Source organism: Nilaparvata lugens, chromosome 3, assembly GCF_014356525.2.
Source record: "Nilaparvata lugens isolate BPH chromosome 3, ASM1435652v1, whole genome shotgun sequence".
NCBI classification, from domain to species: Eukaryota; Metazoa; Arthropoda; class Insecta; order Hemiptera; family Delphacidae; genus Nilaparvata; species Nilaparvata lugens.
The window spans coordinates 75,563,185-75,578,194 of NC_052506.1; the positions used below are offsets into that span (position 1 = coordinate 75,563,185).

The 15,010-nt window shown below is 36.7% G+C and overlaps 1 protein-coding gene across 1 annotated transcript in view; it reads left to right on the forward strand.

Annotated features, from left to right (window-relative positions):
• Positions 1-8,580, forward strand: part of LOC111060467 (paired box protein Pax-6-like) — a 46,184-nt gene extending 37,604 nt beyond the window's left edge. Inside the window, exons 4-7 of the mRNA XM_022348135.2 lie at positions 19-159; positions 4,051-4,281; positions 6,268-6,455; positions 7,177-8,580. Coding sequence (XP_022203827.2) covers positions 19-159; positions 4,051-4,281; positions 6,268-6,455; positions 7,177-7,548 — 932 coding nt within the window. The 3' untranslated portion in view covers positions 7,549-8,580. The remainder of the gene's footprint in view (positions 1-18; positions 160-4,050; positions 4,282-6,267; positions 6,456-7,176) is intronic.
• Positions 8,581-15,010: the final 6,430 nt, after the last annotated feature.

Sequence of the window (15,010 nt, forward strand, 5' to 3'; positions counted from 1 at the left end):
CATAATCCTACTTTACAGGTACCTTGAGACCTCCTGGGCTCATTGGAGGCAGTAAACCGAAAGTTGCAACACCTGCTGTTGTCTCCAAGATTGAACAATACAAAAGAGAAAACCCAACGATTTTCGCCTGGGAGATTAGAGAAAGGCTGATTTCAGAAGGTAAATGGATATTCTTCTATTACATGGCAAATAGCCTGATTTCTTCAATGAATATGGAAATTATAACTATTGAGTATGAAGATTTCTATCTTATCAAATGATAATATGGTTTATTGTATTGTATTACTCCACAACATCAATCACTATCAATTTTGTTATTCAAATCGTGAAACCGAAACCCTTACAAACTGACTTTCCCACAAACTGGAGAGAATTTTGCACACACGACTCAAAATGACTAAAAAATTCAGCAACAATTCAAAATGATTAATTGGAATTTCTGATTATTAGAGAGAGTAGCGATATAAGTATACTTTTTATAAATCATCCGATTCACATTCAGTTGTACCCTAGGCCTACAAGTTATTGAAATTTAGTTCTTTTTCCATTTGATTCGTGATCTTTGAAAAATGATTCAGTTTCAACTTCTGAGGCACCTGTCCATATCATTGATACTCGAAGAAACAAAACAAACAATCTTCCACATTTTCATCCCAACTATTTCTGTTAGATCTGGACAAAACAAGACACATTCTGCTTCCAAATTCATGCTCTTTTCCAAGTAACTTGTTTACTACTTCAACTCCAAAAGACGTGGATAATAAGTGGAACATTTATTTACATGTTCAATGAGAGGCCATGTACCCGTGTGAGACCTCTCTTTGTAGAAGTCTATATATCAATAATGGCGAACAGCGTACGCGAGGGTTTATTATTTAGCTAGTGTATGCAGTGAACTGCAGTCTGCACTGCACAGGCGTACATGCTTCCCACGCAAAGTGGATGCGTATTGGAGTCGAACAGGATGCGCCAACATTGCAAGTACTCACTGCACGATTAGGGGGGAAAAGTCAGGTTTGTTCGATTCCAGAAATCCCTCAACTACTATTGGTAGAAAGAGAGGCTATCTTTGGTTGTGCAGAATGGCTCCTAAAGCACTTATCAGCTTGTCAAGTGTAATTTATATACTCTGCTACCGACACACCTCGGCTCGAAGCAGATTTATGCCCAATAAAACCGGACAATAAGTTAAAAAAGCATAGCGTCATGCTTCGGATCTATCTGTGCATTTTTTGCGAGGACTCTCCAGTAATGTTGTGTACGGACTAGGCGGATAATAGCTTCTCCGGCCAATAAATCTGAGACCTTAACACCTTCTTGTGGATGCCGAGTGCTAACTGGTAAGCAACTAGATAACAGCTCCTTTTCAGCGGTAATGCAGTTACCAACTCTGGCACCCTTGTATAGCATTGCATTGCATTGGGCCACGCTTGCCATTTCTCTCGCCATAATAGAGTAGTCGCACAAAGCAAACATTAGTCCATCGCTGCAGAAAAGCAAATAATAACATATAAATACTATTTCCAAAGCAATAACAAACTGAAACGGAAAGAGCTTGTGAATTTTTTATTCGAATTCTTGTCATTGAAAAAACGCTAAAATATTGGAGGAGATTGGTCTATTACTACATACTTTGAGAGACGAATGGGAAATAAATGGAATGTCCTTATTAGCCTTCAAAACAATAAAATGCTATGTGAGTTTCTGAATATTCCTTCTGAAATAATGAGGTTGATCTTATGTCTTCACTTACATTTAGGGCTAACGTTCCATTGCATTATAGCTAATAAAATAGTTAATTCCACTATCTAAGTTGTTATTATTTGTTTTGAAGAGTCTTATTTATACTAAACAGCTAACAGTAATCATTCTCTACTCAAAAATATTCTAAATCAGTAGAGATTCAGTTAGAAAAAGAGTTAAACCAGCAGTAACAATCTCTTCAAGTTTTCAAATAATAAGAGATCACGAAAGTTATACAGGTAATATCATTTGAGTTGTTTTCAAGTGGCAATTCAAATTGTGTAAGTAGCAATAATTGTTCCAGAATAGAATTATATCCATTGAGAGGAATAATCATTAATATGATTAGAGATGGGAAGACAGACGAACTTGTACCTTTTTTATCTCCAATTTAGGCGAATAACAAAAACTACTTAATAGATAAGGTTGTGTACTCTTTTCTCATTCATGCACAATTCAGAGTCCAAAAATGTTGATTTCAGAAATTCTAGGAACTATAATATATATTAATAGAGACTCACACCTAATTCAAAATACCCTTTAAAACTTCCAAACTTTCCCAATCGACTAAAAAGATTTCAAAGAAGAGAAAAACATTCATAATAAGCACAAGTTTATCAATTCCAATTTAACCTATTCATGCCACTGATCTCAAATGAGAACAAGTCATGATTGTTGTTGATATACGAATAATATAAATTTGAAGGTAAATTGAACAATTCTACTGAGCAGAGGGCTATTAAACGTGTGGTCAAGGATGAGGGAGTACCACCTATAAGTATTTTATAAGTAGCCTGATAATTCCCCAGGAATGATTTTTTTCTTTGATAAGGATATAGGTTAAATGACCCTGATGTTGTTGAAGAGACGTTGTGCTGGTGAATGGAAGTGATGCGAGTTCGTTGAAGGTTGCTTGTAAGTGTGAGCGGTGGGTGGGGGCGTTGGATTTGACAGGAGGCAGCAGTCGACTGTCACTGGAGCCTCTTCCCTCTGCCCCTTTACTCCACCGCCGACGGTCAATTGATTTGGATCGAGTAATCGCCGCCATGGGTAAGAATTCAATCGAAAACAACACGAACGACTGTTCCGGTGCTGAGCTCAAGTTATGACGGCACTTCCTTTGTTATTTGATTCGAAAAAAGCATTTTCGCTGCCGAAAAATAGAAAAACCGGCAAAAGAAGAGTCCAAGCCTCTGTGTCAAATCGAGAGTCACGCGCTCAGATGAAATCGATTACTAGATATCGAACAAAAGACATCTGTGCCGACCAAGGCACACGTTGGCTGACCAGTGGCCACCTACAACACAATGCAATGCAATGACTGCCGTCCGTCTTCTCTGAATGAGACACATTACATTGAGTTTCTCATCCAAAACCTAAACACTCAGTTCCCAGTTACACTAAATAAAAGCAATATATAATTCATTAATGATATAGCTTCTCCTAACCCTGATAGTTTCATGATAGAATAGTTGGTCAAGGTTAACTCAGATCTAGTAGTAATACTTAAAATCACTCCAATAATTATTATTTTAAGTTTTAAGAGACCTATCTTGTTCAATCCAAGACATTGAATTAAATAATCCTTTGATTTTGATTATACATACATCAAATTATCACATTGATGAACGGTCCAAGGAGGATTGGTTTGATAGGGGAATGACATTTGATAATTATATAATATCTTAAAACTTTTGATCATAGCTTGATAAGTTGGAAGACATCCGTTCATTGGACGTACAAATTCTATCTTATACTCACTAAATCTCCTTCAATATATAGGAATCTCAAATACCTGTTCAATCCTTCTTGAGTCATTGGGAACTTGGGAAGAGAGGTGTATTTCATTAGAGAGAAGTATAAATACTTTTAATTGAATACTCTGAGCTCCTCGATACAACTCCTAGTACAGAGTATTCTCTCTGTTAAAAAGATTCTCTTTGCAAACTGACTGTACATACAGTCGCGGACTGGAAAGAAGATCTCTGGGTCGATTTAACCCTTCCACAACATAAGGACGCTAAAAGCCATACGAATTTACTTTTTAGGACGCTACTATCTTAGACTAGAACAATCTTAAGTTTTCTCTGCTACTATGCGTAGCAATAACATTTGATCATCCAGCTGATTTGTATCCAGCAAGCATGTCGTAATTTTATATTAGGAACACAGCAGTCAGGCGTGTACAGTTGGCTCCCCTCCCGCCACCGCAGTGAACAAATACTATGGTGATTTTCTCAAAATTTTAAGTCCAATACTTTTCTTCAGTTGGATCTCATGTGAAATGTATTTTCTTATTGCTTTCAGGTGTATGCACAAATGGAACAGCGCCCTCTGTGAGCAGTATCAATCGAATTCTGAGGAACAGAGCAGCTGAAAGGGCAGCAGCCGAGTTTGCCAGGGCTGCCGGCTACGGGCTGCATCCGTACGCCTCCTTTCCTTGGCCGGCACCCGGACTCTGGCCTTTGCAGGCACATCCCGGTGGCCCACAGGGGCGGGCTCCTCGCTCGCCCGGTGATCTGGTTCCTCGACTTCTCGGTAAGCTATCTGCTATCTAAAACCAACTATCTGCCTTACAACCAACTATCTGTAATGCAAGAATATAGACTAACAACAAAATCAACAAATAGAACGTTCTAGAAAAGCAATACTTATCAAGTACTGTAATAAATGGAGGCTAAATTTTTTGAACTTGTTCATGTAGTGCCCAGTGAAGGAGCAGAGCAGTGAATGAGTGAAACTAGCTTCTATAGTGCAGTCAATAATTGTACATAGACTATTAATTGAACAATACCAGTAAGAGTTTCTAATGAGAAATTCACAGTTCAATTTTCCAAGTAGTATTTTAGGATAGAAAAAATAGCTCATTAGTCTTTAGACTAGATGGCTATTGATAGTATTGACCAATAGAAAAAATCTGGTGTGGTACACTCACACAACTTTCCTTGCTCATATTTGAAACTACGATCAAACTTCTGTATATGTGTATATATAATTATTGTTTTCAGAGTACTTTTTCCTTAGTGTAAATTGTGAAATTCGATTATTTTTTTAGTCGTAATTTTTTTAAAGTCGTCAAAACAGCTGTTCTACAGATGAAATATCTCGACTATGTGTTCTTTTTATGAACTGCGCTACCTACCTACCTCATGCACGAGAAGGAGGTTACTAAGTCCATTTCTCAAGGATGGGGTGGACCCCTCATTAGTTTCCCAGAGAGGAGAATCATGCCAGTTGATAGAGCTTATAAAAAGCTATCCATTTAATAAATTTGAAGAAAATCGTTAGAGCCGTTTTCGAGAAAACCGTGAAAAACATGGTTTTTTAGTGATTATCCGCCATTTTTCTCAAAAATATTACGGAGCTCCTGCAATTTTCTCAGAAATGAGACTCATGTCAGTTGATAGGACTTATAAATAGCTATCCATGGTATAAATTTGAAGAAAATCGTTAGAGCCGTTTTCGAGAAAACCGTGAAAAACATGGTTTATTAGTAATTATCCGCCATTTTTTTCCGCCATTTTGGACTGAATTTTATTGAATTTCTTGTTGTCGGATCCTCGTCGTATAAGGACCTTAAGTTTAGAATTTCAAGTCAATCGGTTAATTAGGAATGGAGATATCGTGTTCACAGACATACACACACACACACATACACACACACACACACACACACACACACACACACACACACACACACACACACAACACACACACACACACACACACACACACACACACACACACACACACACACACACACACACACACACACACACACACACACACACACACACACACACACACACACACAGACCAATACCCAAAAACCATGTTTTTGGACTCAGGGGACCTTGAAACGTATAGAAAACTTGAAATAAGGGTACCTTAATTTTTTTTGGAAAGCAATCCTTTCCTTACCTATGGTAATAGGGCAAGGAAAGTAAAAAATAACTGTTATGTAAGAGCTACATAGAAAAATCAATAATCATTAAAAAAAACCTGATCATGATCTCATTTAAAATATTCGAACTTTGTTAAAATACAATATAAAAACTTCAAAATTAACTAACGGACCTCTACAGACCACGGAAATGGAAATCCCCGATTAAAGTCACTTCGGATAGGGGGCAACGCTTCATTGCTGAAGGATCAGAAATGTTCTAAATCTACCTGCCAAAGGGTCTCGCAGTTATATTGTTTTCCCTTGTTCGATCCATGCCCCCGTTGAGATAGGTTTCACCCAAATGCCCTTATCCAACAGAGCTTTAATAGCCAATCCGAATAAATTGTTGAACCAGTTACCAGTATTGATATCTGCTCCGCTAAGATCATTACTGGAAATTACCGCCCTCAGAATAGAAGATTCCAGAGAACGATTTCATCTGAGAAAAACCTTTTATTGATGCGTTGAAAAATAATTCCCAATTTTCCTGACGTTCCATGATGCTGCTATCAATGACGATTTTTTATTTTTCATCAATATAATTTTACTTATGGAACTTGTAATGATTTTACCTTTAGATGATTCGAAAGACGATGAGAGTGGGGGAGAAAGTGGCGAGACGCCCAAGTTCAGACGCAACCGAACAACGTTCAGTCCAGATCAGCTGGATGAGTTGGAGAAAGAGTTTGACAAGAGTCATTATCCGTGCGTCGCCACGAGAGAACGACTCGCGGCCAAAACGAGTCTTTCCGAAGCCAGAGTTCAGGTTTGTATTTTCTCTCCGCATTCCTTCCAACACGCATCCCAATAATATCTAAGCTAATTATCCATAAACAATAATTAGAGAATAATTGATTCGTTCACCATAATAAACTATGTACGTTCCGTTTAAATCATTAAATTTGTAGCAGTTCGTTTTTCCAATCAAGTGATGAACAGATCAAAACTACAATTTGGTTAATTAATTTGTAATTTTGAACATCATATCGAGTAACACAGAGAGTTTCATTTCAATCGAAAAATGTGATAAAACTACTTTCAAAAGAACCTACCATTCTATATTACATTCTATTATTGATTGATTCATGGAAACTGTGGATAATTCTAACACATTAAATGGAATCATGGAGAGAAATAATTGAAAAATATTATAAATAGCCAACTATTACAGAGTAGTAGGATTATGAGTTTAGTAGTAGATCAAGTCTGAACATGAGATTAAATTATGAAAAAATTAACAGCAGTCTTACTTTAACCAAAGATTTTATGAACTAATCATTATATGTAATTAAACAGTTATTGAAAATTACTGTAAAGAAAATGAGATTCGACTGAACTTGAATAATATTATCGAAACGTAATAAATATAATATAATATTAACGTTATTCAATTTTGTTTCATTGATTGATAACTGAGTTGTGTTAAGAATATATGATATGTTAGCTAATTTTATAATGTTGATTATAATATATTGTTGACCTCTCAGGTGTGGTTTTCTAACAGACGCGCCAAGTGGAGGCGGCATCAGCGCATGAACCTGCTGAAATCTCGGCGAGCGCAGGCGGCCGGAGGCAGCGAGACTAGTGGGGGCGGCGACCACCAGGAGGCGGCAGGAGCGGGAAGCGGAGGCCGGTGGGGCGGCGAACATAGTGCTTTCAAGGCGTTGGCCGACCGACCTCCCTCGGGCTATGCGTCGTCGGACACTTCCGAGGAGATCAACGTCACCACCGAGGATGAGGACGAAGACTGCTTCCGGGCGTCCGGATCGTCGGCTCCCGTTGTACGGACGTGGCCGCCGGCCGCCCTTACCGGACAACAGCCCCTCCAACTCACCAAATACGACCCGGACCGGTTGTGACTCCCGGCCCAGCCGCACCTCCGGACACCGCCGGACAACCCTCTCTACGCCCCTACCGGATACTTGCGCCCCTCTCTCGATCTCCCGTCGGTTGCTTCAATCGTCGCACAAGCCGCTGAAACTCAAACTTCACGTTAAAAACTCGGAAAAGCGGTCAATGTTCACAACAATTAAGCAATTATGTACATATCAAATAAATTCAATGTAAGGCACCCTTACTTACTGATGTAAGTCAGTAAGAACTAACGTCATCTACCCACTACAGTAGCAGGAATTTATTAGGAAATATACTATGAATTTAAAAGTTTGAATGATGCAGTGTTCTTGTGGTTTTCTCAAACTATTAAAACATTATTATGTCCGAGAATTTATAAGATGACAAAACCTCTACAATATACAATTTTTCAACCATATTCCATTGAGAACTCTATTCAAAAGTGAATGTAATAAATAAATTCAATTATCATCTCAATTGAAAGTTGAATTGTATTAATGAGAAAATCGTTACTCATCAACTGATATTGTCGTTGGGTTCAAAGTATAAAATGCATGTTCTTCGAGGAGTACTCAATTTTGTAGTATATTCATATAAGCTGCGTTAATAAGGTGAAGATTGTTTGTTGATAAAGTGATGTATAAATTCTCAAAATTTCAATGATTTTCTCAAAATATTCTCTTATGAATCTCAAATTTCACATCTTCTATGAAATTCAAAAGCACTGTTAGTTCCAAACTCATTGTATAAAGTCACATTTTGAATAGAATTTATTGAACATAGTGTAAAATAATTGAAATTCCTCCAACTTTATCTGTATATTCATCAATTCTGTAATTAAAACTATTATTGGAGTCACATTTGGGCGGGAAAAATTTCTCTGTACAGAATGATTTACAAATTATTTATTTCTGGAATAAACCTTTTCCAACGATTTTTGTGTCCTTGGTGATTATGTTGAATTGTACAAAATTAGGTGATAAGTAAAAAGCTTTATGCACGACACTTGTAAATTAATAAAAGATTCGTTTATATCATCATTGTCTTCTCATGAAATCTCATCCTTCCCCTACCGATCATGATATTAGTTCAATACGAACAATAATCCTTGATACAAACCAACTGCAGAAACGTTGGAAGATGATAAATACAAAATTTTTCAGGAATGTGATTGTTGAAGAGTTACGTGACCTTCAGTTTTCAGCTCCAATTAGGGGTCTATTCATGAATGTAATTCAATGAAAAGCACGCCTCTATTGCTTATATACTGCTGAGTACGAGAATATCTTATTCGCCCAGGCTTTTTCGGTATCTTAGTAATACTCAAGATATTTTTGTATTTCGGAGCCAAGTCGTGCTTCCGGCTAAGTAATAAATACAACTCTATGTCTCAAGGTCTGGTACAGTTGTACAGTACACATTCGTAATATTGAACTCTAACTATTTATATAAAATAAATTGATCATTCTATCAACATTAGACCATCATCTAAAAGAGTGAAGTTCCCAATGAATACTGAAATATGTATATGATACTGGAATTGAAATGAAATGTAATAATAATTGAATTTCAACCAGTAAGTCCAAATTACACCTTCCCAATGTTCGGCTGAGACACTGAATTCTGGTCGAGGCCAGTGAATCTCAGTATAATTATACAGAAATGGTATGAGAGTTATCAATATTGTCATTGTTATTATCAACCGAGACAGTAGAACAGGCTCTCATCATTCTTTTGGGGCCGAGCATAAATTATACTAGCAAGGTTTAGTAGGTGTAGTTTAGGTCACAGGATAATAATTTGGTTCAAAGTTGTGTACTAACTTACAAAGTAGTGTACACTAGACATAAGAATTGTAAAGGTTTATAATTAACCAGTAGTAATAGCCCATGAATTTATCGAGGAAGAGTCTCTTTTCACAATTAATGCATAGCTTTTTAGAACATTTTGCAGGTTTTATCAGCCAGTTATCATAGGTAATAACACACTCCACCGTATTGAACTTCACATAGCTCATCAACTAATCTGGAATAGTCAGATTACATATTGGATTGGATTACTCAATACTTTTCTCATCCACTTCACCTCTATAACTCGATTACTCTATATCCATATCTACGAGGGTGAATCAAATGAAAACCTTAAAACTCGACATAGTCTCCTTGACTTGTTATGCAAGTATTCCACCTTTTTGGAGGTGCATGAATACAACGTTTCGATAATTTTCTTGGTTGTGCCTGTAGCCACTCGCGCACCGCGGTTTTCACTTCTTCATCACTTTGGAAATGCTTGCCTCCCATTGCATCTTTAAGCTTCCCAAACACATGAAAGTCAATAGGAGCGAGGTCTGGATAATAAGGTGGGTGAAGGAGGCATTCAAATTTGATATTCTGTATAGTTTGAACTGAGAAACGGGCCCGTATGTGGTCTGGCATTGTCATGCTGTAACAACACACCTGAAGTGAGAAGTACTCGCCGTTTACTTCTGATTTTTGGCCAAAGTTGATTTTTCAATGATAAGTACTATTTACTGTCATTACCCTGTCAATGTAATGCTCCAAAATTACTCCGTTTACATCACAGAAGGGAGTCAGCAAGAGTTTTCCTGCTGATCGCTGAGTTTAGATTTTTCGGGGATTTTGGCGATGAGCTATGGCGCCATTCCTCGCTTGCTCTTTTTGTTTCTGGTTCATGGTAATGTTTTTTTCTGGACAAAAATAAATAACCATACTGTACTGTCATCCTGCAATGAATTTCCATTGGTTTGACACCTTCAATGACCAAGAAACGAATGACTGATAGCCGTTCTAACGCGGTGCATATTGATACTAGGGCGGCCATATTGTAACTGAAGTCACCGCCAGTTGTGTGTAGCAAGGTCACTGATGCACCGGGTAGTCATTTTGTGAGCTTCAACGAGCATCCCTGCCAACTACCGGATCAATCCTACAACTTTTCGGAACTTTACAGCACTTTTAAGGTTTTTATTTGATTCACCCTCGTATATTGATATCATTTTAGGATTGTAAGATAGGGGGAAGAAAAGAGATTATTTCAAATAACATAAACAGGGCTGAGCGATAAAGTATGTGCAATGAAGTAATGATGAAAATAATTGTGAGTTATGTGATGAATTTCCAGTTTAAGATAGATAATATCTCATTATTCATCTAGTGAGCATTCAAGGACCGGAGCTCTCCATTAGTCAAAGCTCCTAATCGAGAGAATATAATAAATTTTCAGTTAAGTGAGTCTTCTTCGTTAGTAATCTTCTACAAGATCAATGAGGATCAAGTTTAAGTTGAAGAGTAAGTGAGTTAATACAGGACCTCCTATAGTGTATGGGTAGGGAGTCCTGGTTGATGATACCTTATATTAGCTCGAATAATAGAATGGATGAATAATCAACATTTGATAAGTAAGCTCTAGTGAGAAGTAAGAAAATAATTTGGAGACAAAAATGGTCAATCAATGAATTGGTCATTTGAAAGGATAAAATGTGACACAGAACCTGAATTTTGACTATTGTATGAATTCATATAGTTAGCCTAATTTCTGGAGATAATCCTGTTGTGCCCTACCAAGAGTTTCTTAATTTAAATGAATAAACAACTCCCTTATAATAATGTACTCATATGATTGATACACTATGAGTGTGGTTAATAATAAATTCATCTCATGATAAGTAACTCCATTTCTGGAAAATGAGTAGCTTCACTTCTTCAAACTAGACCAAGACGCGTAAAAAATATGGTTGAATACACGAGTGAGAGGATGAAGACTCGAGCCAGAGGGAAGCAGTTCGTAAAATAAATGTAGAAGCCAGAAAAGCAAAGCAGTTTCTGTGATCAAAAGGGCAGCACGAATTCAAGCCCTATAATTATGTATAATAATATTTATTAAGTGAAGCGATAGTTGCGTTTATAGAAGGATTCTTAATGACAAGGACAGCAGCTTCTGTTGACCTATCTTTTTTAACTTCGCCTCTATTTATCTCTCTGTCTCATACCTAATTCTTATTTCATATCTTGTCACGGCATATCATGTCAGGTCCATTCACGGAAGGCATCTTGTGTCAGTCATGTGAAGCTGCTGTGATTTGATACGCCGTCTATTCAATGAACAACAAACTCAAAAGCTATGAACAGCGTTGTTGGACACTGGGCCGCTTATTTCAAACAGGAATAGGCTCATATTCATGTGAGCCTGCTTATTTCAATTGCGCATTATATTTTCTTCAGATGAGTTTATTGATTCCTTCCTCATAACTATTTTTGTATGTAGCACATTGCTCGCAATCTAGGTTTATTTTAGCACTGCAAAGCGTTTATTATATCCTATCTTAGTATTATTGTCAGCTTGTCATCTCATATTTGATTCGTTATAGAAGACGTTTGATAGGCAAAGGGGCTACTATAAATCTAATTGGAAGGCCTGCAAGATTTAATAAGTCAGGATTAATGATTTTTTCACAATATTCAATCCAAAATTGATTTATGATCAATTATGAATTATTATAAAAATTGAACATTAATTGATAGTCTATTGTTGGGAGACTACTAGTAGTTCTGTGAACAGTAGACCTCGCACAGTTATAAATCACAGCCTCCTCTTATACTGTCCATAAGAGTAAATCCTGTCTTTATGTCGTGTCGGTGTTTTTACGGTGATATTGGCGTTAGAAGGAGACTCCTTCTCCTTTTGTATTATCCTTAAAATGCAAAATTTCAAAAAACCTTATAATATACGTCGACGCGAAATTCAAAAAGGAACATACCTGTCAAATTCCATGAAAATCTATATTGCCGCGTTTCGCTGTAAATGTGGAACATATAAACATAAAGAGAAATGCAAATCCGTCGACTTGAATCTTAGACCTCACTTCGCTCGGTCAATTACACTTATAATTTACACTTGAAGAGTCTTGAAGAAGTGACTGGGAAGTAAGGTATTCATGAAGAATGACGAAAAAAAATAATGATGCAATTCAAAACCTCGAGCTAGATTGATCAATTTAATTCAAAGTTAATATAAACTTAACTACTAGAAGTGTCTGAATGACTTGAACGAGTTGGAGGCCGAATAATTTCCGAATTACGAGTTATATTTCAAAGTTTGTTCATGCGAGGTGTATCATGTGCTAGCCAAATGTCATGGTGAATTTGTTGTTTCCGTTACAATACGCCAAAACACGACTGTATTTATTGACCAATACGCAAACGTGAGTAATATGAATAGCCTAGTTATGTTGCATGCATATAATAGCGCTGAAATACCTTGGAAAAAGAATATTAATCTTAATTTTCGTGTCAGTGAGACTTTTGAATTGCTGATGACCATGCTTCTATTTGAGTACTGTATAGCACTCAAGACGCATGCTCCAATTTCAGTATGCTACAATTAACCTTCTCGTCATTTTGAACCTTATTTCTGTCATTTGGGTGAAATTATTCTCAAAAAACAGTACTGGATTTATCAGTTACATTCAAATAATTTACATTAGATATGTCCCTGTTGAAAATAATAGAGTTAGTGGAATTGAGAAATCCCATTTGATTCATGCAGCTTATTGAATAAAGTATAATATGTAAAGCCGAGCTAATCGTCTGATAAGACGAGTATAAGATAATTATGATAAAGAATCATTTTCTTGATCCAGAATGAGGTTCATAATGAATGATTCAGAATATCGGAGTAGAATTCATAGATCTATCAAATTTATCCGTAATCATAATCCGTCATTTTGCTCGTGAAAAATTGACATGAGAATTCAATACTGATGATCGTTTAAATTAAGATTAGCCTAATGATAAAAGCTTCTAGTTGCCAACCCAACAAGCCGTATTGGAGCAGAAGTAGAAAATTATAACTTTATTGTATGCTCGAATTCTTCTATTTTGAAAAAAAACTTTACTATAAAAGACGATTGGAGCTTCATTAAAGATCAATGATCCAATCAGCTCTTGCAAAAACGTATCTGTTCATCTTCTGATGTAATATGCTTTAATGTCATAATATTGCAATAAAATTCCATCTGCAGGTCTCAATTAAGGGTGATCTGGATGGCTTTTACATTTGAAATCTATTCTGAATGCGGTAATAAAAGATAAGACATGCCTGGCAAAATGACATTAGTTTAACAGCTACTAAGAGATAAAAGTTCTGAACATCAACAGAGACATTTTTGCGAATGTTTTCAGTCCATACGCTATTTATGTGTGAAGAATGATCACGCCATTTTGAGCGCTCAGTCTGCTAATGGTAGGACTGGTTTCGATTAGTTTGTTCTTTTTCCGTGATATTCCTAATAGTTCTTATCGGTGACAGCGAATTCAATGCTAACCCCGATCGAGCTCTCTCAATTAAGCAGATCTTTGATTCCACCTCTTTGTCCACAATCTTCTCATTCATACCTTCTCTGCTCTCGTCCATTTCTTCTTCAGTCCCTTTATAGATCTTCTCTTCCTTCTCTTCCTTCTCTTCCTTCTCTTCCTTCTCTTCCTTCTCTTCCTTCTCTTCTTCTCTTCCTTCTCTTCCTTCTCTTCCTTCTCTTCCTTCTCTTCCTTATCTTCCTTCTCTTCACCCCCTTATACACGCTTTTTATGTGAACAATTTACACTCACCCAAATCAGTATTCAAGACTGAGGACATAAATCTCAACTCAATCATTCCACTCTTGACTTTTGTTTGAGGTAATAATATTGTTTGGAACGAGACTGCACAAATGAAAGAGGATGAATCGAAATCAGAGTCCAAACTGATCGATATCAATAGAAATTGATCCACGATTCGAGAAACTTCACAAATTGTCTGACAATCTGTTGAGTGATCTTCCAGATTTCAAGGTTATCGTTCTTTTAGATACTAAAGCTTGATTGCGATCTATTATTCACTCCACAGTGGATGAAGATTCGCTCTTGAAATTTTTCCTCTTGAGGAGCCTGTGGTATTAGAATTTCGGTTCATCCATTTAATAATTCATTCAATCATGGAATAGAGTGGACTCCTGAGAACCCTGATAGTGAGTTGTGATACGAAGTTTGTTACCAAATATCGAGGTCGCATTTAGATTTACTCATCTGAGTACCTGATAGAAAAGATAGTATGGTTAAAAAGCGGAAACATGACGGGGAAGTCACATATGGATTCATACGGTAATTGAATTTCAACAATCATTGCTCATCATCATTCCTAGTAGGGTGATAGAACGTTTTCTCACTTTTCCAAACATTCCTTGCATGATTATAAGTGTATGAATCTTTAAGAAAATAAATCAGTGGAGATTTCTACGGGATGAATGATACCTACGTGAAAATGTTAAAATGAAGTTTTTGTGAGATAAAATCCACTTTGATTTTAGATGGGAGCTTCAACTTACTTCCATCATAGGTGAACAAACTAATTCTACTTATTTGGAATAACAACGTTCAGATTCCATGGCTGTGCCTCAATTTTCTGTTTGCTGCT